Here is a 26903-nt window from a genome sequence, read left to right as displayed (position 1 = left end):
TAAATTCCATATCAGAAACCATTTTTTTTAAAAATATGGAATTATGAATACAGTTAAAAGCTTTAACAAGCTAACATATTAATATAAATCTGCTATTGTGACAATTAGTGATTTTAAGAGTACAAAAATTATATATTTATAAGGAGTTAAAAATGTCCAGCATTCAATTATTTCGAAAAAAGTTTTATTAACAAATATATGTTAGTAATATACAGGGTTATTTATAATTCCCTCTGGGGGTTTCGAAGTGTTATAGTAAAAAAACGGAGACGAATATGGCAAAAGAGAACATATGAAATTACTCCGAAAGTATCCAAGTTTTAATTTAAGCAGTTGCCGGTAGATGGCAGTAACATGCACCACTGAAGCCAGTTGTAGTAAAGAAAAATGGCGTTTACAGGCGGAGCGAATTATGAATAATCCTGTATATATATATTACTTAAAAAAATCATTAACTTTTAAATGCCATTCAGAAGCTATTTTCCCTTGTGTGTTATGCATTCATTCATACCATAATTACTAATAAAATTTACTTGTAGAGATAAATACAGAATTTTTGAATTTAGTTATTTATACTCTCAGAAGTTTAAGTTTATGATCAATTCTTTACATTAAATAAAAATCTGAAAATAATAAAATTTAAACAATGTAATCAAATAAATTTTAGGTAATAAGCTAAATGAATTTCCTTTAATAAATCAGTATCAATTCCAAAAATATTTTAGCATAACATTATTAAAAAAAGAAAAAAAACTAGCCCTACATAATTTTCCTTAAAATAATAGTATTTTCTTAAATATATAAAAAGAAATTTTTTTATCCAACTTTAATTAACTCTGATTATAAAAATTCATTTTATTTATATTACTTTGTAATCAATAAAAACACAAGGTATCAGAATGTAACAGCAGTAAAAAAAGTCTAGTAACAGCAGTAAAAAAAGTCTAGTCTAATTTAATAATTTTAAACATCATTTGCACAAATTAATTGGCATAATTGAGATCACTTTTTTAACCATTAAGATTAACCCCTAGAATGTGAAGATCTGATCATCAAATCAAAAATTATTCAGTGTGGTTCGTTTTTTATTTTGCGCACTGTGTGTAGACATATTTATAAAGAGAGAGAGATTATCTTGCTCTAAAGAAATGTCAATGTTTTACAAAAAAAAGTTTAAATATTCAAAAAGAAAAAAAAAAGAATCTTAAACTTTTTTTAAAAAGCCTTTAATTTGGCCAGATTTTTCTACCTACAAGAAAATTATAAAAAATCAAAGAATAGTTCTTAAAATTTGCGAAGTTCAGCATACTTAGATAATGCAATCTTATACTAATTTTTCAAATATTAAAAAATTAGATTACAAATGCTTTATATTTCCATTAACTGTGACTCTTCTCCGTATTGACATTTTGAACCATTTTCATAACTAGCATAAAGAGTGCAGGATAAGAATAATCAAAATCGTGAACTAACAGTTGTCCTGTTTTTGTGACAGTCAAAGAAAACAATTTAGAACATTTCTTTTGCAAAGTATTGATATACCATATTTTTAAAAAGAAAAAAAAAGACAAATTTTGCTTTACTTAAGTATATTAAAAGTGAATTTTTTCGCAAAAGAATTACAAAATATACTATTTTTAGTTTCAAAAGTTTGTTTAGTCAGATAGTTTAACAGTATCCACTATAATTCTATTAATGGAGTACTGAAGAATTCATAATAGTTAGAGATCAATACATATAAAATTTTACAGTGCTCTTACATTGAAATAATCAGTATCAATCAGTTAACATTTCCTCATATCAATGTTTAATTAAATTTTGTAATACAGTTCAAGACTTCCTTAAAACGTAGACTGCCACACGCATTTACAGTGAAATCGCCTTCACGCCGCGAGTACCGTGGTACGAAGCGTATTCTGCTAAGTACTTTCAATAATATTTTAATAATGTGAGTCTCTGGAGATTTCAAGAATAATATATCACTCCGATTGTTTCCATGGTATCATGTCTGTTTATTTGTGTCAGTTGCTTCTTATCTCGCCACTTCACATGATCAGTTCGGATCAACGAGGAGTATAACTTAAAATCTTTACTCTAACTAGTTAAACTTTCGAAAAGAAAATGGAAAACTTATTTCTTAGCGAGTCAAATCGAAGTGAACAAGAACGCTTTCATGAGGTTCACAATAATTTTCTTAATAAATCACTTTTGTACTACTTTTATAAAAATTCAATAGTTTTGTTACGTCCTGTGAAATATCTTTTCAAATACATACGAATATCCTTCACAAGGAGTTAAATAAGCATCATCCCAATACGAGTGACATGGTCTGATCAGAAACTATGTTGTTACCTGAATATGGGTGATGCGGCAGTCAACGTATTAATCAAATAAGTTTAAAGTAGGGTTTCTTGATACAAATCTCTTGATACAATTATCTTGAACAGTGAATGTATTAACACTTTTGTACAAAAGTAGTTTAGTGGATAATACCTCAATTTCCCATTTAAAAATGTTACGACATGATAGGCATTAATTATTTTTTAAATTAGATGAAAGAGATAAATCAATATAGCTTTTAAAACTACAAAAATCAACGCTTTAAAGTTTGTTATTGTAATTTCATAAATAAGTGTATGAACCGTGAATTCTTCACCATAAAAAATTTATACTACGTAAGATTTATTGATAATCTTTTCTTAAAGTGACTGCATTCCTAAATAATTTGTAACAAAGTATCCTGCAGGTAAGGTTGTATGATTTAATAGTGTATATAAGTTAGTGGGTCATAAATTTGAACCATCGAATTGTGTGCATTTTAAAAGATTTTGGATTGAAAATTCAATTTTTTTCAAAATTAATTTAACCATTCCCAAAATAATTAATTTAACCATTCCCAAACTCTCTTATGGACAGTTCAGTAATTATATACATGAAATGTTCTGAACACACAAAAATCAGGAACATCATGACAAAAAAGATAAAAATCAGGACTATATATGATCAGAAATATCAAGAATATCAGGGCAACTAAGAACCCTGAGATGTTTCAAACTCTTAATAGTTATAAAAATAGCATATTATTCATTAAAAAGCATTATTTTGTTTGAGACATTAAAAGAAAGAAAAAGAAAATATTTGACCTTTCCAGCAACATACACCATTTCAGAATCATGATCATAAAAAGGGAACGCCAGAAGAAGTATCAATGTTCTCAGAGGAGTGTCCAAATTGTTCTGAAAACATAAACATTTTTAGTTTACAACTCAAACATTATTAATGAACTTTTTAAGGTGAAATATTTTATAGGAGAGTAAAGCTGAGGGCTATAGTTTCACCTATTTGGGGTCTAAGATTAATAACAAAAACGACACTACACAAGAAATACACACGAGAATCATGATGGCCAATAAGTGTTTTTATGGTCTAAGAAAATATCTTATGTAAATCCTAATAAAAAGAAAAACATAAGTGTTACTCTATAAATGTCTTATACAATCAGTGCTTACATACGCGTGTGAGACCTGGACAATGACCCTTGGAGATGAAAATATGATAGCTAGATTTGAGAGAAAAATACTGCGAAGCATTTTTGGTGGAATAAGTAAAAACAATACCTGGTTTAGAAGATCAAACACAGAACTTTACAAAGCATATAAAGAACCTGATGTCATTAAATTTATAAAAATTCAAAGGATTAAATGGGCAGGCCACATTATAAGAATGGAGGATGGCAGGACAACCAAAAAAGTTTTGAGTGCCAGGCCAACAGGTACAAGAAAAAGAGGATGGCCAAACCTAAGATTTTTAGACTGCCTTGAAAAGGACCTACAAGTTTTAAAGATAATAAATTGGAGAACCTTGACTAAGGGAAGAATGTCTTGGCATAGGCTTGTTGAGAAGTTGAACAGAATCATTGTCCACATTACCCATACCACCATTTGTCTACACTAGTACCATGAAGATATGTTATATTTGTTTAAGCCTAATACTGGCTAATTGAAAATATACACAGCAAAAGGTTATATCAAAATAGGCAAAAATGTATAATTTTAAACTTATTGGCACCTTTTTTGAAATAATGAAAATAAAATATGTTATAAAAGAGAAAATTTAAAAGTTACTTAAAAACCATATTTTACAAATTTGAACAAAAATATTCAGTCTAATTTTACAATTGCATGGAAGTTTACATCAATGTACACTTCACTTTGACATTTTACATTTCAAATTTTTATTTTTACATTTTGATCATTCAAAAATTAAATTTTTATGACTAAAAATATTTTGTTTAATCAGTAAATCAAATAAATAACGAAATAAATAATCAAATAAATAATGAAATAAATAATCAAGTAATCAAATAAATAATGAAATAAATAATCAAGTAATCAAATATATAATGAACAAAAACATTTTTTTCGAGTTTCAGAAAAAATTTAAATAAATGAGGCAAATTTTACATTTATTTTAATCTATTTTGAAAAAAAAAAGGGTTTTTGAAGCTTCTTTGTAATTCTGAGAAAACATAAACTATCTGTTAAGATTTTCTGTTCTGTTATACAAATTAACAAAATTAGTATTTAAGATTTTTCTGCATTAGTAATTTTAGCAACAACAGCAACAAAAAAAAAAATAATTAACTTACACAGTGCAGCATTTTATCAGTGCTAAAATCATGTTTTGTTTAAGAGATACAGATTCAACAGAGTAATATTTTATTCCAATCAGAATTTTTTTTAAATTCTTTTTGTGTTTAATGATTAAAATTCTAATAAGATGTATAAATACTAAATACCATTTAACAATAAAACTACACTAAAATTTTTAATACCAGTTACAATAAAATGATTAATATTATTTAATTAATGCAAACCATTTTAAACTAATTAACCAAAATCAACCCGACTTATGATATATAAATGCTATATAAAGAACTTTATTTTTTATTAACAAAATTTTTAGTTTAGGTCTCTCTGCCAAAGTAGTTTTAGCAAACAACTAATTAATTTGCTATGCAAAAAACTATACCAGGTAATTTTGTGTTTAGGATTGTAGCAGCCCTGAACGAAACATCGGAGAATTTTATCAGGGTACATAAAAATCAGATTTTGTTTAAAAGATATATATTAAATATTATAAATTTTACTTCAATAAGATTTTTTATTTTGAATTCTTATCACGTTTAAGGATATGAACTCTAAAATGTACAAATAATATTCAATATTACTTAACAATAATGCAATTAAAATTCTTAATATTATTAAAAAAAGTTTAATACGATTTAATGACTACAAACTAATTACTAAACAAATTATAGCAGCTATTATTTTTTAATTCAAATCAAAACTTAAATGAAATCTAAAGACAGAGTACCAATTTTGCCAAATGAAAAATAAATGAATTTAGACGAGAAATCATTTTTAAAAACATGCTATTTATAAATGGAAAAAAAAAAGTTTAATTTCTTGACGAAATTCACACTGCAGACAACATATATTAAACTTACGGGTTTTTAATCAGTACCAGAGGTGCCAATCAAGCATTGCCAGATTCTTTATAAAACAATTAAATGTATATGATAAGGAAAAAAATTCTGATGCTTAGAAATATAAAAATAGCTAGATAAATATATGAAGTGTTTAGAGCGAAAGTAGATCTAGTTTTATTAAAAGTTGTTTATGTTTAATTTATCTAAAAAATTAAAATGTAAGTAATTTAAGAAATCAAATCTATTTTTTGATTCAGCTTGATGAATTGAAAAAAAAATTACTTCAGCTATTGGGAGTTTTAAAAAAGAAAATAAATAAAATTCGAAAAGTCACCAGTTCTGGGGGCAGGGCAGGGAAGGCGGAGTCTTGTGAGGGTTCTAAATCTCATATTCTAGAAGACACTGGACGTTTACCATCCTTTTGACGTTGAGACAGTTTGGCGGAGAAAGGGAAACTGTTCAGCATGGCAAGTCAGGTTATTCTAGCCCCTGTAAAAAGTTTTATTTCTTATTAGAATTTCTAACAAACGTAAAGAGGCTAAATCATTTGTGAAGTAAGAAAAATATAAATTAAACACAATACTATACTAAGTATTCGCTCTCTTTTTTTGAGATTTTTTTTATTTGGATTTTTGACAATCAAAATATGGGAGTAGCACAAAATTCCAAAAATATGGTCCTCATAGTTTAGTTAGGTAAGAGCTTGAAAAAGTCTATTTTGCACAAATACATATTTGGCACAAGCTCACGGATTTTTTAAAAATAATAGAAAATTTTTTGAACATAAATTTAAATTTACTTTATCCAAATGAATCCCATGTAAAAAAAAAAATAAAGAATTTAATAGCCTTTATTTATTTATTTAATTACGTGTCGATAACTATTTCTAATTTCATGGTAAATAAATTTACATAATTTTAAATTATCAAAGAGGAGAAAGTAAGAGAGTGGTTGAAAGTTAGTTGCTGCCGCTTATGTTATTTTCATTTTTTACATAGTTCGCAAAAATTTGAATGGCCTAGGGCCCCACATATGCTTAATCCGCACCTGTTTGAGGGGATGATATCAAATATTGCTAATTAATTAGTACAGACGACATTTAAAATTACAAAATCAAACTTTCTCTGAATAAACTTTTTGAAGGATTTGAATTTCTGACACTGAAAAAACAGGAGTAGCAGCAGTTTCGGAAATATGGTTTCAATAGTTTGAACCCTTTAGCGTTAATTTTACTTTTAACGTATTTTGCCATATCTCGAAAAATGTTTAAACGAATTAACGAATTTTACTTATAATTATTAACTTAGTTTAGCCAAAGATATTTCCATGCAAAAAATATTTTTAGTGAGTACTTACTATTTTTTATTATTTTATTTTGTAGTAAAAAAATTTGAATTGTGCAGTATATAATTTCAAAATTTTTTTAAAGACTGTATTTTTGCCTGGAGAAATAAAAAATTTTTGCAAAATTAGTCGAATAATTTCTAGAGAAATTAAATTTTAAAAATATATCTTTCTCAAAAATTAATCGAACAATTTTGCTAAAATTTTGCATTTCGAAATATAAGACTGCATTCTTTAAAATGATTTAAAAACTTACATACCTTACAGTCCAATAGTTTTTTGACTATTACTATTAAATAAAAAAAAGTAATATATACTAAAAGTTGTATTTTGGATAGAATCCTTAAAAAAAATTTTTTTAATAATTATAAGCAAAAACTTTTCAATTTGCTTAAAAAGTTCTCAGACTGATGGTGAAATAGGCAAAAGGTAAAATTAACAGTAAGGGGTTCAAACTTTGGACGTGTCTCTTGACAAGGCTATCCAGAATATATTTTCCACAATACCGTTAGATCCTATATTCTGGGGGATTGAAATTCGAAACTATCAACAAAGTATGTTTATACAAAGAAAATACATTCATGTGTGTGATTTAAAATATTGCCTGCATTAATTAATCAGCATAATTGAGGTCACTCCCTTGAACCATTAGGATTGAGTCCTAAAAGGTGAAGATCTGATAATATTAAATCAAAAGCTATTTAGGGTTATCCTTTTTATTTTGGGCACATAAGGAAATTTAGTTAAAATCTTTCACGTAAAAATTAACTAAAATGAGTCATAAAATAAGGTAGAACAGAAAAAGTTTGTTACTTCAAAAAGAAAGAGTTTGCTTTTCTTCTCTACAAAAGTTAATGATTAATACCTTATAAAATGTATAAATTAATGTAGTGTAAAGTGCTCTTTAATTTAGGTACTCACTTGGAAAATGATTTTAATTTATAAACATTATGCTTTACTTTCATCAAAAGTACACATTTTATTGAAGAAATAATAATAATAATAGGAATTGGTATTCAAGAATATATTGTAATAAATTCAAAAATATTTTTTTCATTTTTAAGAAAAAATATGTGATCAGTGATTGCGATTATTTAAGATAGCAATTTGTAATCAAGTATTTAGTAATACAGATTCAAAAACATTCTTATTTTTTTTATAATAAATTGTTTAGACAATAAAGCAAAAGTATATTTTACTGTGTGTTTAGTTGTTGTGGATAGTGTAGAAGAAAATGATAGAGATAAGATTATCATTTATGGATTGCTTGGATGAAAATGTTTACTGGTTGTAGGCACAAAATATACGACAAATTTTCAGAAATTGAAATGAACTGTCATTTACATATTTTCCTAGCAATATTATTTATTTTCTTAAAAATTTTCAATAACTTCTCAAAAAAATATCATTTAAAATATTTTCTATGTTTTTTTAATAAATTATTTATTGATAAGAAAAAAAAGTCAATTATTTTTTTTTTGTGTTTTAAAAGCATTTAAGTGAGAAAGCAGTATTTACATTTTCTCATGCAATGGCAATTTAAAACTTTAACTAAATTTTTGTTTTAAAAGTTCTTCATTGTTAGTCATTGATTTGTATACTTCAATCAACGATTTTAATGTAAAAATTATCAACATTTAGTTAATTATGATATGAATTCCTAATTGATTGAGAATGACATATAGGGTACATGGGTGGAAAAAGATGCAAAGAGTGAACCCACATTATATTGCAAAACATGAAAACATTTGCAGAAGTAAATTGAATGATGAATTTTATATAATCAATTAAAAAATTGTTTTGTACCAGATTACAGTTACTCTTGTATATGTTATTAAAAAGAGCAAATGATGGGCTGAATAAAGTTCAGCAACAAGGGCTATACTACATGGAATTTAATATATAAAGTTTTTGTATGTAATAATGTAGTACAATTTTATAAAAGTAATTGAATGAATTTCAAAAAAAAAAAAAAAAAAATATTCAAGTGTACTTAATACAGGATTCCCACTCTTTTAAGAAAGCAAAAATAAAGGACCTTAAAAATAATAGGATTGTTTATCATTGAATATGCATATATACCACCAGTGACAGTGCCAATTATTTACCTTTCTTGAAAAAGAAAAATAATCAATTAAAAAAACAATAAAAGGCAATTTTATTATAATGTAAGTACTGATAGAATTGTATTAACTAACAGGGCTCGTCAAAGTGGGACTGGGCAATTTTTGCAGACCCAGATCGGATTTAAAAAAAAACAAAAACATTTTCAGACTGTTAAGGGTTAACGATATCTATGAAACTAATCAGTATTCCATCTTTAATAAATTCCTTGAAATTGAATTATAAAATTAAATGGGGAAATCAAGAATTGCAATATTTTTTCTTCATATATTTAAAAAAATAGAGAAAGTTGAGAAAAAATTATTACAACAAGTTTTTATATTGTCGTTTCTAGAAAATAGCTGCCTACTTGTTAAAAACAAAAAGAAGAACACAAAGTTAATCGTGGGAAATTATGACACAAAGTGAAAACAAAATATCAAAAACTAAACTATTGATATAAAAATATAAATTTATAAATGTTTCATGCTGGAAAAATTTTTTTGAGCAAACAGTTTTAATTAAATTTCTTACTAATAAAGAATATCACATATTTATAGTAATTAATTCAAGAAAAATCTTACTTCTTACATGAATTATAATACTATTTTTATTCCAGTGAAATTTTAAAATCCAGTGAATATGAATCCTGATATTGGATTTTAAAAACGCGAAAATACAAATTACAATATTGAATTTTTAAATCGCGTAAATAGGAATCATGATGCATAACTTTTAAATCAGCTAAGTACCAAAATTGATGACTGATATTAAAATCGTGCGAATAAGAATCGTGATATTAGCAGATTCCGATGGAGTTCCTAATATTCAAAATGGCGAAAATCAGTGAAATCAAATTAGCAGAAGAATCATAAATGTCTCGCCAATGTGATTTAGCAATAGTTTCAAAATCTCGTCGGATTATAAAGTTTTGATTCGCGAAGTCTACTAACCAATGGTCTAACAGAATTCTGTGATATCCCCGGAAAAATCACATGCCCTGCTTCTCGTTTTTAGACCTGCCCTGGGTTGAAAGAAAATAAGGTATAAAGAGTGAAAAGGTACTAGAATGACAAAAAATTAGAACATTTTGGCCTAAACCCGTAGTTTCAGAGTAAAGCTAAAAAATCAGAACAAACACGATTTAATTGGAACAGTTGGCAACTAAGCTAGACATGCATCACATATTTAGTTGCGGGCCAATCTCGCTAAATACTCATTTACACCCAAAATATTCTTTCTTTTACAGATATAAAATGTTTCAATTATAAGGGTATATATTAAAAGAATTAATATTATGCATGATAGTAGTTTTCTTAATAGATCGTGGCAAATTAAGTCTTATTTCAAGTAAAAACAGACAATGTTGGTATTTAAGCACCTTAAATCATTCACTTTTTTTCATTTTGCTTAACTTTTTTTTTTAAATTTATTGAAATGAATATTTTTATGAAAATTTTTATAGAACAAAAACACAATTATGTTCAAAAGATTTATAATTTTCAAACCAATGTTTTTTATTAGTTTTCAGTGAAACTTATAAATGAAAGGTTCTAAAACCATTTTTAAGGGTATCAACACATTCCTTAGGCAGAAAATTGATATGGTTACTTAATTAATAAATACTGATATATTATTTAATTTTTAATCATTTATAGACATTTACTTGTAATATTTTTTATTATCCTCTATCATTCTTAATATTACTCTCTACTATTATTATGATTTGATATTTTATTTTTATTGTAAATTAACAGTTAGAACAAAACAGTATTCTTTTATTATTAATGGCATTCTCTTATCCTACAATATCACCTTATCAGGTAACGTTTATGGTACCTCGACTTTTATAATGAGGATTACACAAAATTATTTCCAGCCAAAACTGTCATTAGGAATTAACTTAACATAATATTACTAAACAATCTCATGAAAAACAAAGAACTAATTTTAAAGTAACCAAAAGTTGAATAGAAATTTTAAAAGAAGAAGAAGAAACATTTTAAGTCGCAATGTTAACTAAATAAAATGATTATCAAAATCTAAGTTAGAATTTTATTCTAATCGACATTTATAACAAAAAGTTTGGGATAGATTCTGGACAAAATGCAGAATATATTAATGAAAGAACCAGTATATGAATGAAATATGCCTCCCCTCTTGCCTGTAGCCCTCTCAGACACACCCTTTCCTGTCTCTCTTAAATGCTCTACGATAGTCTAATTCTAGGTGATAAAAGATCAACTTTTTGTTTTAAAAAATTTGAACTGAAAAAATTGTTCCCATCAACTATAGTGATGCTGAAAAATAGAATATTTTTAAGAACCTTGTACCAAAATAAAGTACTTTTAAGAGCCCTTATTTTCCAAAATAAAAATTAATAAACTATCCAAACTAAATCTGCACAACACTTGGGTTATCTGCATATGTGGTAAAGAAATTTACAAGCTTTATATTATTTAGAACTTACTGTAGAGGCATTCAGAGTATTCTTCATCCTCTCCCAGGCAAGTTGATCATCTTTTTCCAGCAAAAAATTTCATTAAAGGTGAATTACTGCAAGAAGCAGCATAGTGAAGATGGGTCCTACAAGTAATTAATATTATGATATAAAGATTGATAAGTATAAGAGAGATTCAAAAAATCAAAACAAATTAAAAACCATGAAAATAATACACAGGCATCAAAACTATGATGAAGTATTATATTTGGTTAAAAGCACATTACAGAAAAATTACATAAAAAAACATTACAAATAGGTATAAAAAAAATTTGAAAACACATATAACTGAATTTAAAAAAATAAAAAGAGCAGTAAAAAATTTGTCACACTGATTTTTCTTAAGTACTTTTTAAGCCCTTTCTCATAGGCTGATTTAAATATTTCACACTTTTGCAACGTTTGTTTTTGTAATGTTTTCTGCATGGTACTTTGCATTAAAGATGTTTTAATGTAACTGTACACAATTGTGCACTCTAATTGAAACTTGCATACAATTTTTAATTTGTAACATGTATTTTTTCTTTTTTTTTTTAGTTCCATATTTTACTTAATATCATTTACTAGCATGAGTCACTGCAAGTTTACAAACTTAGTGAAATATTTTACTGAAACATACACATGATATTCACACTATTTAAAATATTCAAACGTAACAGAATTAAAAAATGTCATCAAGCTCTCTGTTAGTAAACCCCTTTCTAAAAAGTATTTAAGAGAAATTTTAAAAAATATTTTAATTGTTTCCTTGAATAACAGCTTAAGAATCTACCAGTTATTTAACATTCAACTAAAATTTACTGCAAACATAGAAAATAAGAAACTTTTGAAAAATGTCAAACTTTACATCTTACTGGTAAATATATATATCTTCAAATATTAAAGTGTCAATATAAAAAGGACATTCTTAGTGAGAAGAAAAAGAAATAGCAAATCTAAAAACATTATTAGAGGTCAACGTATTAAGGATCTTATTTTAAGAATATTGAGAAAATTATATGTATCAAAAACTATGGTTCTATATTCATCAAAATACTATATAATTTTTTAATAACCATATTAAGAAAAATATATGACAATATTAAGGAAAATGTATGTGACCATATTAAGAAAAATACATGAACTTTTAATTTAAGAAATAACAAATTAATAACCTCTTCAAAACCTGAAAGATAAATAAAAGTCTTCATAACACACGTTAGCAATTCCAACTTCTAAGTTAACTCTTGTTAAATTTTAGATAAAAGTTAGAAAAAATATTCCACTTGATAGAAATATTTATTATAAACAAATTATTGTGGAAATGTACAAGATTAAATAAATAAGTTTACTTACAGTATAAAATAAAAATTTTCAACAGCATCCAAGGAATAAATGAATTTTTGAAATAAAATTAAAAGTTTTTAGTAACACAAACTACAAGAAATATTTCAAAGTAATAAAAGAAAACAAAAACAACAAAGTAATGCAAATAGCAGTATTGAATTGCTTATCCACATGCACAAAAGAAATACTTAGAAAATAAAACTGACAAAATCTAAAAATATTTAAATTATACAACAAAAAAAATATCCTTATAATAAATACCATTCTTGAATTTGCAAAAAAACTATATAATTGCTCAAAAATATCTTTCTGAGACAAACTAAAAAGCGTAGTAGAGTTTTAAAGCAGTCTTATAGATATGTTATCAGTTCATAATATACCGAACAAAATTAATTTAATTCTATTTAAAGAGAATGCTTGCAATTTCAATTGGGATTTTTAGTGTAACCCAGAAAAAGTAAGCAAATATTATTGTTTAGTTCTCACAAGCGATTGCATGCAAACAAGTTTGTATCTAACAAGGGTGGAACACATCTCAAAAATTCCTATTAAAACAAAATTAAGCTCTAAATTAAGGAGCATGTGGTTAAGATAGGGTGCAAATTAAACGTGCAATTAAATTTCAGAATAGCCAGGACACGCTATTGGTCGAAAATGACATCACGATTTGTGGGAAGGGAGATGGTATGTATTGCTTTGAGGCAATTTTGAAAAAGTGCTGAAAACTTTTCCTTAAAACAAGTTTTTTTAAATTTTCTTTATTTTTATTTAACTATTATAATTGATTTCATTTCAGTTTCAAGAAATACAACTTCATTATTTTCAAACGCATATTTTAGTTTATATGAAAACTAAGTTTAGTTAATTTTTTTTTTCGTGGTGTAATAGTTAGGCTGTTTACCTTCTACCAGTGAGGTCAGGAGTTCAAATTTCTTTATCTGAAAAGGTTAATAACTATTTAATAAGTTTTATTCAATTTATAGATTATAATTTTTTTAAAATCAAAATTAATTCTTTTTAAAAATTTAATTTTTAAGACAAAAATTAATACATTTTTCTTTTTGTTTTTTTTTAAATCAAAATATTTCCATTATTTTTTAACTAATTATAACATTTTAATGTGAATTTTAAATTACAAAATTTTTTAACTTAATTTTGTAATTTAAAAAAAATAACAAAATTTTTTTAACTTAAATTATGCATTTTTTAATTAATCCATATACACAGTCCAGTCACATTAATGTGACCACCACCTACTTTCGACGTCAACGTGAAATAACCACTCACAGAGTGCAGGTGGCAGCACATTACAGTGTAGTGTATATATTGGATGTCCTAGGGCATCGAAAAGCATTTCAGTCGTTGACGCAATGCAGAAATGTAGCGATTTATCCGACGTCCAAAAGGGCATGATTATTGGCTTTCAGGCCAAGGGTGGAAGCATTTCGGAAACGACTGATTTTGTGAACTGTTCGCGTGCCGCCGTGATAAAAGTATACCGTGCATGGCAAAATGGCACTATACGAAACAAACGGCGGGGCACATGTGGTGCACCACGGGCCAAAGATGGCAGAGGCAAACGAAGGCTGCGGAAATGCGTTCAGACGAATAGACGTGCAACTGTTGAGCAACTGACCGTCCAGATGAACCAAGGGGCTACCAAAAGTGTATCCTCAACAACTGTTCAGCGAACGTTGCTGCGCATGGGTCTCCGCAGCAGACGCCTGGTTAATGCACCTATGCTGTCTGCTGTTCATCGGTGACAAAGGCTGGAATTTGCACGCCAGTACCGCAACTAGACGTCCACAGAGTGACAACATTTGGCTTTTTCCGATGAATCACATTTTATGCTCCATGGGACAGATGGACGTTGGCGTATACGGCGTAAAACGTCTGAAAGCAAACACCTAGCAACAATTGCCGGAAGGCTGCAGGCTGGAAGAGGGAGCGTTATGGTTTGGGGAATGTTTTCCTGGCATTCACTGGATGCACTCATCATTGTAGAAGGCACGATGGATCAGTATAAGTACATATCTGTCCTTGCGGACCATGTCCACCCCTACATGCAAATGATTTTTCCTCAGAATGATGGCATCTACCACCAGGACAATGCGAGGTGTCATACAGCTCGCAGTGCATGTGCGTGGTTCGAAGAGCACCAGGATGAATTTACCGTACTCCCCTGGCCAGCAAACTCACCGGATTTGAACCCAATCCAGAATCTGTGGGACCACCTCGATCGGGTTGTTCGGGCCATAGATCCTCAATCGCGTAATCTAGCGCAGCTGGTCACGGCACTGGAGTCGGCATGGCTCAACATCCCAGTGAACACTTTCAGAAACCTAATTGACTTTCTTCCTGCACGTTTCGTAGCGGTCCGCTCAGCCAAAGGTGGTTATTCTGGCTTTTGACAGGTGGTCACATTAATGTGACTGGACTGTGTATTTTAATAAGATAAAATTAAACAGGTACTGATATTTTTTGTTTTTAAAATAATTTAAAAATTGATTAAACATGTTAAATAGTTCATTTTAGAAAAGAAAGTTAAAGATAATAAATATTCTATTAAAACCCGAACAATTCAACAGAAAAGGGAAAGTCTAAATGCTACACCACAACTGCAGATGAGCTACAAAGTTTTTCTTAATTTAAAGGTAAATGAACTGAAAGTTTAAAGAGTAATATTTTGCCTTTGGGGCATTTCCTTGTAAAACATGCACAATCTATAAAACGTTTTACATTAGGCATTTTCGTGTGCCATAGTTGTAAAATTTGCTTTTGTTTGCTTTATACTTTTACCCTATCTTGAAAATAAGTGAATATGAATTATCAATCAAATGTAAAATAGTACTTACAATTAAAGCAAAATATATATACATAAAAAAATAACAATTCGGAAGTTATAATATGATGCAATTTTTTGTCAATTAAAAATACTTAAGAAAATTGGAGTAATTTTAAACTATATACAAATTGAGCAATCAACTATGAATTTAAGAAATTATGACGATAAAAAATTTATGAAGGAACAGTCTCAATTATAAGTGAATTAAACTCAAAGCAATAACTCCCAACTTAACTGCATGAATCAATTCAATTAGATGTATTTTGCAGTTTCATTATCAATATTTTATATGTTTACAGAAACCGAGAAAATGCTAATCATGACAAAAACATCAATAAAAATTCTTTAAAATTAAAGTTATTTTTAATTCTACTTATTTCCCACCTTAATTCCCAAAGAAAAGGAAGAATTGCTTAATATCCAATCTTTATATTAAATCCAAATTCATAAATGATAAAAAAGTTAAATGAAGTAAACACAATGATTATATTTAAACTTTGAAAAAAATACTGCATACCGAACGGTAACTAAAGCCATGTACAGAAACGAAAATTGTCTGCTAAAAATTCTGGCTTTCTAAATATCAAAGTGAAAGATAATCCAACAAGAAAAAGTCAGAGGGAAAAATTATGTATTCCCTTTTCACCTTCAAGAATTTACTCATTGGAGCTTTTTGAAAATTACATTGGTGCAAATTTTTTTACCATTTCATACTTATGACTAATAAATTAAATACATCAGAAATTACCAGATTTTCAAATAGGAATAAAACTTCAATTTTCACACGCAAGCAAATTAAATAAAAAGTTGCAAAAACCACACATATTAAAAATAGTGCATGGTTAAAACAAGAGTAATATTAGACATGGTTTCGTTGAAGATCTCCTTTTCCCTGTTGGTTTTCCCACACCCTACTTTTATTTTGATATCCAATCACAGGAGAGGGGTAGATAAGGATAAGGGTCTTTCTCCAAATTTAAATCAGACTCCCATTTAACTGACCTTGAACTATTTTTATAGTAAAAAAAAAACGGCGAAAGAAAGGGGAGTGTTTTTATAATTTTTATATTAGCTTTTATTAGTTGTATATAATACTTGTTTAAAAGAAAGTTAATATCTTTAATTAGAATTTCATCCTTAAATTAAATTAGTACTGTAAAGAAAGTAAAAACCAGAGGGTGATGCAATATCCTGACACATGGAAAAAAAGGTAATTTTGCTGATAAGGGAGGTGTTTGAAATTGCCAAAAATATGCTTATATAATATTTGAATGACTTCTAATTTAAAGTAATAATCTGATAATGGTAGGGAAAAGCATAAACTAATTTTCCCAAATAATGTAACAGTAATAGGATCAAATATGAACATCAAAATGGATTCAATAAAAATATGTCAAAATTATTAAATAATGTTGAGCTTTACCAAGAAGCTATAAACTTCAAAACAGTTATCAATTGTTTATATTACATTATTTGGAAATAACAGTAAAAGGATAAATAGAATGCAAATAATCAAGGTTCAGCTTATAGAACACTATTAAAAACTTCATAAGTTTGAAAAAAAGGCAATTTAAATTTTTTTTTAAAATTAATACAACAATATGAAACTTTTAACAATACTAATGATATAATGTAACTAATAATTCAAAGATACATAAGTGTTGAAGAGCTTGAAAATTCTCTTTAAGACACACTAAACTAAGCAACATTTTTTATATTATTGATCGAAAAAAAACAAAATCTTATCTCCAATAATTATAATTTTTCAAGGGCATTGAAAAACATTCTAAAAATGCAACATTTAGTCATTTTGTTAGAAGAAATTCATTAACAGTATATTTTAATACCAGTGTTCTCTTTAACTCTTTTGTGAAGGGCAACCCTTCCAGCTAACCCTTTGATCCCAATAAATGTACCCTCTTTACACTTTTAATAAAAATAAGACACTCTCTTTTAAAAATATAAACTTTTTATTCAGATTCCATTTTGAAAAAAATTAATTCATTGTTTAAATAACAATTACACATTGGTAAAATTATGTGCTTATAGGTTAAATCCAGTTTACTTTTACAAACATTTACTTTGTTTGGACTATTCTCAACTGGTCAATATGCTATAATATAAGTATCTTTTTAGGGAGAGGTCGGGGAGGAGCATATTAATAAATTTTTTAAGTAATTTTAAATTTTAAAACTAATTTCTAAATATTTTTTTTCAAAAAATGCACATTTTAAAGTTTATTTCCTTAAAATTTATAGTTAAAATTATTAAAAAACGCTCTCAAGCTGTTTATCAAATAATCATTTTTTGTTAGTTTACCTTTGAATTGAAAAAAAAAATATGCACAGAGATTGTCTGTTAGCATGCCTTTAATTATTTTTATAACAACAATCTCTTCTCAGATTTTGATAATGAGAGAGAATTACTTTTAGATAATATACTTATAAGACAGTATGAGACAATTTATGATAGTATGAGGTAATTTAATTGGATAAAATTCACTTATTACATAATATTGCCAATTTTAATTTTTGATGTGAGTGCCCTTTCAAAACTCAAAAAGCTTTTTTCAGAGAGGAAGTGCCCAACCCTTTTTTATTCATAGGGAGAACTCTGTGATACAATATATTTCTTATTTATATAGACACGAGTCAGAAGAGCTTTCTTTTTAAAAAATCTAATTGTTTCAAATTCATATTAATAAACAAAATCCATATGAATAAGTCACTATATAAGTCAAAGTAAATAATTAAAAGGATTTGTTATTAAATAAGAAATTGATTTAATTTCAGAAGATTTTGTTGAGAAGAATAAAAAGAAATATATAAAAATATAGATGACAAAAAATCTAAATTTTGAATCTTTTTAGAAACTTTATAATTCTATAATAGCTATATAATTCATCATTATAATGACTTTTTCAATTTTGTATTTGTGTATTTTGCTTTTAAAATATTTGCACAAATATTTTAAGCAACTAATCTGTTTCAATGCCGTTAACAAGAATTATTATAAGACCCTGCTATTTCGTTACCCAAATAAAATTTATTCTTTTAAATTCTGTAGGAGAAAATACATTTTTCAGAAAATCAATAAAAAAAATTAGGTTCTTCAACACATTTTCAGAAGCTTAAACTGCTGAACAAAGTTTAATGGGAATTACTGAGAATTTTAGAATAATCAAGTATTGTTAAAATCTATATTCTACCAAAAAAGGCATTGCAGATTTTTATTTTTCAGTATACTTTCATCTGATTAAGCAAAGAGAAAATAGCATGCGTAAAACTAATAACATTTTTTTACTTTTTTAGTTTATATGACACATAAACCTTGATTTCTATTTTTATTATTTTTAAGATAAATTTGTGATTGTTCTCATCTAACTAAAGAATAATTAGGTGATTGAATGTACCTAAAAGCTAAACTTTTTTTCTGAGGCTTTCCTCTAAAAAGTTCCTCTGCTTAAAATTTTTTAGGACAAATTTGTTGCATGAAAAATTTTTTAAAAAAAGTTCAAAATAATAAGGTATAAAATTTTTTAACTTTTCAGTGTTTTATGCAAACTTTATTATAATTATTTATTTTTATAAGCAAAAAAAAAAATTCAAACTTAAAATGGGTTTTTAAATAATATATACTGTCACTGAGAATGAAGAAAAATAAGAAAATTTGATAAAGACTACAAAAATTGCAGCAATTAAAAGTATACATATTTCATAGTTATTATTTTATATTTATTAAGAGTTTTTTCAATTCAAATTTAGCCAAACACTTCATGGGTATAGATGTGGTCAGATAAATACCCAGTAAGTATGGTATTTATAAATGGGTATTTACCTCTGCCTTGGGGTAGTACCCTAAATCAAGGCTTTTATAACTTTTTGTCATTTTTAAAATATCTAATCATCATTTGCCTTGCTTATAGTTCTGGCAATAACATAACATTTTTAATTTCAAAAAATGAACACTAAACTATATTAATTCCAGGAAAAATATTTCAAAAAACTATAAATACCTAGCAGAGGAGCTGAATTGTCACAATAAAAAGCAATGTAAAAAGGTATTGCGCAGTATCACAAAGTAGACTTTATGTTAAGTGATTTATGTGAAGGCTGAGCGCTTTTCAAGAAAAAATCATTTTTTTTAAGAAAATGGTATTAACTGGATAAAATAGAAGAAATTTATATGCATAGGGGATGAGTTTAAACTTTCTTAACTGTGTTCATTTCTATTAATTCCATAAATACAATATTTATATTAAATGACTAAACTAAAACAGGAAATTTCCATCGAAAATTTTTTGTAAAAAAATAACTATATAACTATTTTATTTAAAATAAATGCTTTTTTTAATGTAATTTTAAAATCAATTGATATTTTGCACAAATATTTTTTTCTACATATTATTATAAAAAATAAAGATGATTTTTTAAAAAATTCCTTGATATTTTAATGAAATTAAAAATAAAAATAATTTTTTCAAAAAATATTAAAGTAAACAATTTAATTTTTATATTTTGTCAAGTATGAGCAAAACAAATCTTTAAAATACAAGACAATTTAGACAATGGTAAATTTATCTGTGTTCATAGATTTAATTTTCATTACTATTACAAATATTCACTTTGTTAGAATTATTTTCATACGGTAAAATTTGTATAAGTATCTCTTTTTCCGAAAGGGGTATATTAATGACCTTTTTTTGAGCAATTTTAACGCTACTTTTTAAATAAATATTTTATTTTAAAAAAATGCATCATTAAATGCTTATTTTCTAATTCATTGAATTCTTGAATTTTCTGTTCAAGTTATAGAAAAACGCTTTCAAGCTGTTTATTAAAAAACAGTTTTTTTAGTTATACTTTTTTTTTTACAACCTAATATAGATCAGAGTTAGATTGCATAGTATTCATATGCAGTGAAATTTTTGCATGATTTTCTAAAATAAAATACTTAAAATCTGAAAAATATTTTATATTTTAAAAAAATGCATCATTAAATGCTTATTTCCTAATTCATTGAATTCTTGAATTTTCTGTTTAAGTTATAGAAAAACGCTTTCAAGCTGTTTATTAAAAAACAGTTTTTTTAGTTATACTTTTTTTTTACAACTTAATATAGATCAGAGTTAGATTGCATAGTATTCATATGCAGTGAAATTTTTGCATGATTTTCTAAATTAAAATACTTAAAATCTAAAAAATATTTTATATTTTAAAAATATATTTCTAAGATATGAAACATTGGGAATTATGAATCAAAATGTCACTCTCAAATAAAAACTAAAATACAATGATTCCAATAATTTATGAAGGAATTTTTCTTCTTAGTTAAGAACTAATTAACTTCGAACAACTTAATTGTTAGAAGTTAATTAGTAACAACTTAGTAGAACTTAATTGTACCTTAAATATATATATTATTTTTTAACACCCAAAAGAACATGATAATAGAATTTTCAATAAAATTCATAAATACCCAGGCATTTATGAATTTTAAGTATTCACCTGGGTAAATACCCAGGGTATTTGCCAAGTTATAAAATCCAAAAGCATGGGATAGTTAAAAAGAAGAAACAGAAAAAATAAATGAATGAGAAAAAAAAGGATTGAAAAAATACACATAAAAAAAAGTTAAGACTGTTATATATGCAGCAAATTTAGTAACTAACAGTACATTTTAATTGCTGTGTTATAGAAAAAAATATAATATCTAAATAATGTAGAAAAATATAACTTATAAGCAACTAATTTTGAAATATAAATTTTACAGTACACAGATCTGGCCTGAAATTATTTAAGCTAGCTATTAAATATTCATTTTATGCATATTAAATATTTATGTTTTTGAAAAAAATATAAAATCTAAATAATGTAAGAAAATATAACTTATAAGCAACTAATTTTGAAACATAAATTTTACAGTACACAGATCTGGCCTGAAATTACTTAATCACTTAAACTAGTTAATAAAGATTCATTTTATGCATATTAAATATTTATGTTTTTGAAAAAAATATAAAATCTAAATAATGTAAGAAAATATAACTTATAAGCAACTAATTTTGAAACATAAATTTTACAGTATCTTATCTGCTGTAGCCTATTTTACAGATATGACTTTATATTCTAATATTCTATTAAATTAAGCTTGTTGATAAATATGCATTTCACAGTGCTGACACCCTACTTACAACAATGCTCATAACACTTTTCGTATTCCTGTAATAAGAAATAGACTAGAAGAATTTAACACTAAGTAAAACTAATGATAGGATGGTTTTAAACCTTTAACAAACGATAACCATTCAAAAAGTGTTTACGTTATAAAATGTTAAAAATATAAAAGGTAATGTAAGGTAGGTAAAAGTAAGTAGTAATGAAGATAAATAGTAAATGAATTAATTAAAGTAGCAAAACTGAAAACCAGAACCTTTGTTACATTTAGCAGGTCTATTATGTTAAAAAAATAAATTAATAAATTACCCACATGTTAAAATTCATATTGTAGGCACATGAACTCATTCTTTATCAATTAATCAACTCAGTAGTTATTATAAATTTTAAAATGCACAAGAAAGAGAATTATTGGCTTAGTTATTTTTTAATTATGTAAATATTTTCCTATGTAATTGCTTTTAACTACCTACTGTAAATTCTTGTGAGTGGTTTTTTCTAAGCAATCTCCCCAAGAAGGAAAAAAAATGAAGTAAAATTTAAAAAATGACTTCAGAAAATCAGAAAAAGAGCAAGAATCTGGCACAAATTTTTCACTTTTTAAAAAAATAATAATAATAACTTCACCGAGAAATATCTGAAAATTATGTTATTTTACGCCGAATAATACATAAGAGTATAGTCATCTTATGTATTTCCTTCTATTAAAATAAAAAAAATTGCACAAAATTTTGAAATCATGCAAATGTCAGTATAGTTGCTTACTGTATAGTTGATTACTTTTTCTATTATGAGAAATAATGAATAAAACTAAGATGTTAATGCTTAGGGTACATTTTTTCTTATACTGATCATAAATGCTACAATGTAAGCTAAAAGTGCTAAAAGTCTTGCCTGATGTTTTCCTTTGAAATTTGTTTGAAACATTTCTGGAATTTATAAATTTAGAACAGGGTTTAACTTTTAAAAAATAATGTGCCTTGCATCCTAAGACACTATTTTTGCACATTCACAATGCACTCTAGTTTGTACACCTTTACGTATTTTTCTAAACCTTCACTCCAATTTGGTTCTTACTTAGCCTATCCTTATAAAAATAATGTTTCTTATGAAGAAATTTTTCCATGACAAAACATTTTTTATATGAAAATAAGGATTTAAAAATAGTATTCTTACACAATTAAAAGTGGTATAAAATTTTTTCTGAATTTGCCATTTTGTAACACTTGCCAAACATAACGCTAAAAAGTACACATTAGGAATTTCAACTTAATATTTAAGGAAAAAGGAGAAAAAAAACACTCTTAAATTGTGCTTAAGATGTACAAAAAGATCTGTATGATTGCTTGCAGAAATAAAAATCGAATTGTTTTTTTCATAATGTTAAATCTTTTTTTCTCTAGCTCCAGCAATCGAATGTGTTTTAATGTTTTCAGTCCAAGTTTCCTCTTTAGTGATTCTTTTGATTGTAATAATGTTTTTAATTCTTCCTTGCTTAAATTTACCAACCTTAATAACAAGGCAGTAAGTAAATTTGAACTAAAATAATGAGTGTTTAGGGAACTAGTACTTAAAAATATGGACCTAAAAAGTTTTATACGAAAGCCAATAATGTCTCAAATAAATTCAATAATGTAAGAAAACACCAAACATTTTTTTGTCTTGTTTCAGTAAAAAAAAAGTACATTATTTCTTTCAAATTAACTCATTTATAGTTTTTTATACATAAAATTTGTAACTAATGATTTTTTCTTAAATTTATAACAAGGGGTAAATCTTTGGATTTTGTAGTAAAAACTTTGAAAGAAAAATCTTCAACAAAAACTTTTAAAGTGAAGATGAGGTTCGATTTATTGAGATGGCAATTATAAATGCGGGTCGGGTAAATACCCAGTGGGTATGGTATTTTACACAGGTATTTTCTCTTGCAATGGGTAATTACACCAAAATCAAGGCAATTAGAACTTTTTGTTCCTTTTAAGGCATGAAAACAAGATTTGTCATTATTATTGTTCTAGGAATAATATAATTTTTACTAATAAACTTAAAACTTATAAATTAGTTTCAGAATAAATACAGTAGAGAACCGATTATCCGGAACGATTGGGACTATCGCTATTCCGGATAACTGATTTTTCCGGTTTTCTGAATCGCTACAAAAAGCCGTTTTTTTAGTGTTAAACCCAACTAAAAAGAAAAAAATATTTGGAAATAATCTTAAAAATAAGAAAAAACGATGAGGTAATGCACTAATGATTATTTCTGAAATGATGGTAAGGTAAACATCTTTCAAAAAAGAAAGAAAAATCCTAAAATCTTATGAGGAAATAAAAAAAATTTTTTTAAAAATTGCGGGAAAATTTATCGAATTTCGTTCCGGTTTTTTGGTTTTCCGGTTTTTTGATTTCCGGATAACGGGTTCTGTACTGTACTTCCAAAGTCTATAAATACTTTAGTATATGATATAATGCTGCATTAAAATGATAAATAAAGCATAAAATCAATGTTACTTCAAAAAAGTAATGTAAAAAGGAGTGTAATGTAGTAAAGTAAATCATTTAAATTAAAATTGGTGCATTTTGAAGAAATTTTTTTTTCTCAATGTGATAGGATAAACTGTATTAAATGAAAAAGATCCTCAATATCATGAGAATAAAATTCAAATTTATGAAATTTGTTGTTTGTATAAGTGATACAATAAAAACTATAAAATTTCATTTTTAATTTATTCATTAAATTATTTCATTAAAACAAATTTGCCTATTTTTTCTTTTTTTTTTAAGAAAAACATTCAAAATTATATTTAGCTTTCATCAGTATTGAATCCGTGTTTATTAAAATAATAAGAATAATTATTTATCAGAGATCAGCCATATTTGAGAAATTTCAAAATTTTACTTTAGTCAAAAGAAATAATGAACTATGCAATATAACTTTAATGTTTGTTATAAAATTATTTGTCAAACTTTCAAATACTAGTGAAAAATTTGTACTTTTTCCAGAGCACAATCATTTCTGTAATATAATCAAAGTATAGAAACTGAATGAAAAAATTAAGTTTATTGTTATAATTATTAACTAACCATTAGATCAGCTGATAGCTTCTTGTTTTTGACTACCAATGATACCACCATTAATTCTTTCATGTTTGCAATCTTCAGCTTCCAAAAAGAGATGTCCAACATTTTCATCTTCTAGATAAGAAAGAAAAAATATTTTAAATTGAGTGCATGAATAAGCATAGTTATCAACATGAAAAGAAAAACAATCTGAAGATTTTACAAAAATGTAAATTTAATACCAACTCTCGAATAATATAGCTATTTTTTTATGCACTTAAAAATTTTATAATCAACTTATAGAATGAACCAATTTATAGAATGAACCAACTTATAGAACATTAAAATCAACTTATAGAATGTACCAATTAAATTAAGGAATAATTTTTTTAATTTAAACTAATTACTGCTAAAAAATTTATTTAGTGATAAAATTAAAAACTTTGTATAGTTTGAGTGTCCTAAACGTAAAGCAAATATTTGAAAATAATGCTTTTTTTTATGATGGGCGCCCTTTTTTAGTGGCTCTTTCCAGTTTCTAGTGCCCTGCCCTTTTTAAGGTCTAGAATGAACAATTACTTAGTATCTTGATATAAAAGTTACAGAACAATGAAATAAAGATAATATTTCAATTAAAAATAGCAATTGGAATTCTGAGAAGTAATAATGATTAAAAACATCAGAACATTTCAGATTAACAAAGCTAAGTATTACAGAATACACACAAATTTATCTAGAAAGAAAATAAACAAATGAACTGGTTCCTTGAATGTTTAGCACTGTCTTAGACTAGCAAATGAATTATTTCAGTTTTGTTATCTTTCGGGATTGAGTAAATTTCTTGTTTACATCGTTACAGAACAACATAAGAAATATTTAGCACACCAAACTTACACCATTTATAATATCCTACACAATTCGGTAATTTCCCTCCAAATAAAACTTCAAAATAATAGAGAGCAGTTATAATAAATTTAAACTAAAACTAGCTCAAAAATAACAATTGGACTATCAACCTAAATAAAGCAAAACTCAAAATACTATTTTGATTTGATGATATCCATATATGCCCCATCCCTGCAGATAATTTTATTTCTCGATGTGTTTCCTGGATAACCTGGGTCTTGGCGAATTTAGTTGGCGTCACAGATTAGATTACGAATATACCCCTGTATAATTTAAACTGCTACTTGAAACGACCGAAATAATAATATATAAAAAAGCTCCTTTTCTTAAAAACTAATTATGCTAGGCTGAATTGACATCTTTACATAATTTCACGAATATTCACATAAATTAAATTCATTAGCGCATTAAAAATTCATGATCAACAATGCAATCACAAGAAACAAGCACAAGAACTTTCAGACAAGTCAATATCAGCAGGGCTATTACAATTTAGCTAAGTTTCAAAAACCTTTTCTTATTTTTGTCAAATTTTTTAATTTAAAAATACTGTTTTGGTTATTATAATCAATCAATGCTAAAAGCAAATTCAAATGCTGCAAATAAAAAAATTGTTGACTTAAAATCAATTCCGAAAGATTGTGCGAAAATATTTTCACGCTTTTAGCTTGCTTGTTTTCTATGACGTTTTTAAATTTTTTTTTTGGTTGTGGAATCAGTCACGCAGTGGACTGATGGTTAAGACACGGTTCCCAGCAGATCACCGAAGTCAAGCATCACTGGCAGTGGTCAGTGTGCGGGTGGGTGACCACTTGGATCAGTTTGCGCAGAAACCGAGGGTGTGCGGTATTGGTCCTCGTTAAACTGTGCTACCGTGAAGTGCTCGACTTCACGTGCAGGTCGTTGGGCTACCGAAGCGAGGGTGCCTTCCCCTCTGCAGAGAATCAAAATGGGGATGGCATATCTTCGGATCATCCTCAGGGGTGCTTCCCAGACCGTCACCAATAGCCCATTGTGCAGCTCTACTGCATAAATGAACTAATGATTTTGATATATTGTTGTTGTTGTAGTTCATTTACGCAGTAGAGCTGCACAATGGGCTATTGGTGACGGTCTGGGAAGCATCCCTGAGGATGATCCGAAGACATGCCAT

At 26.7% G+C, this 26903-nt stretch overlaps 1 protein-coding gene across 8 annotated transcripts in view; it reads right to left on the bottom strand.

Annotated features, from left to right (window-relative positions):
- LOC147802117 (dual specificity testis-specific protein kinase 2-like) overlaps window positions 1-26382 on the bottom strand; it is a 55046-nt gene extending 28664 nt beyond the window's left edge. For 3 of the 8 annotated variants that reach the window (XM_087154030.1, XM_087154028.1, XM_087154031.1), the window contains exons 1-4: window positions 25861-26379; window positions 24869-24979; window positions 11409-11524; window positions 3144-3236 (exon numbers count right to left, since the gene is read on the bottom strand). In XM_087154030.1, coding sequence (XP_087010156.1) covers window positions 3144-3236; window positions 11409-11435 — 120 coding nt within the window. In that variant the 5' untranslated portion in view covers window positions 11436-11524; window positions 24869-24979; window positions 25861-26379. Of the gene's footprint in view, window positions 1-3143; window positions 3237-5825; window positions 5981-11408; window positions 11525-24868; window positions 24980-25860 lie in introns of all 8 variants that reach the window. The other 5 variants (XR_015429976.1, XM_087154027.1, XM_087154024.1 and 2 more) reach the window with 5 other exon arrangements.
- Window positions 26383-26903: the final 521 nt, after the last annotated feature.

Source organism: Parasteatoda tepidariorum, chromosome 10 (assembly GCF_982258835.1).
Source record: "Parasteatoda tepidariorum strain Cologne lab strain chromosome 10, Ptep-v5.0, whole genome shotgun sequence".
NCBI classification, from domain to species: Eukaryota; Metazoa; Arthropoda; class Arachnida; order Araneae; family Theridiidae; genus Parasteatoda; species Parasteatoda tepidariorum.
Note: the sequence above shows the minus strand (reverse complement) of the source record. Positions and strands in the feature narration are given on the sequence as shown.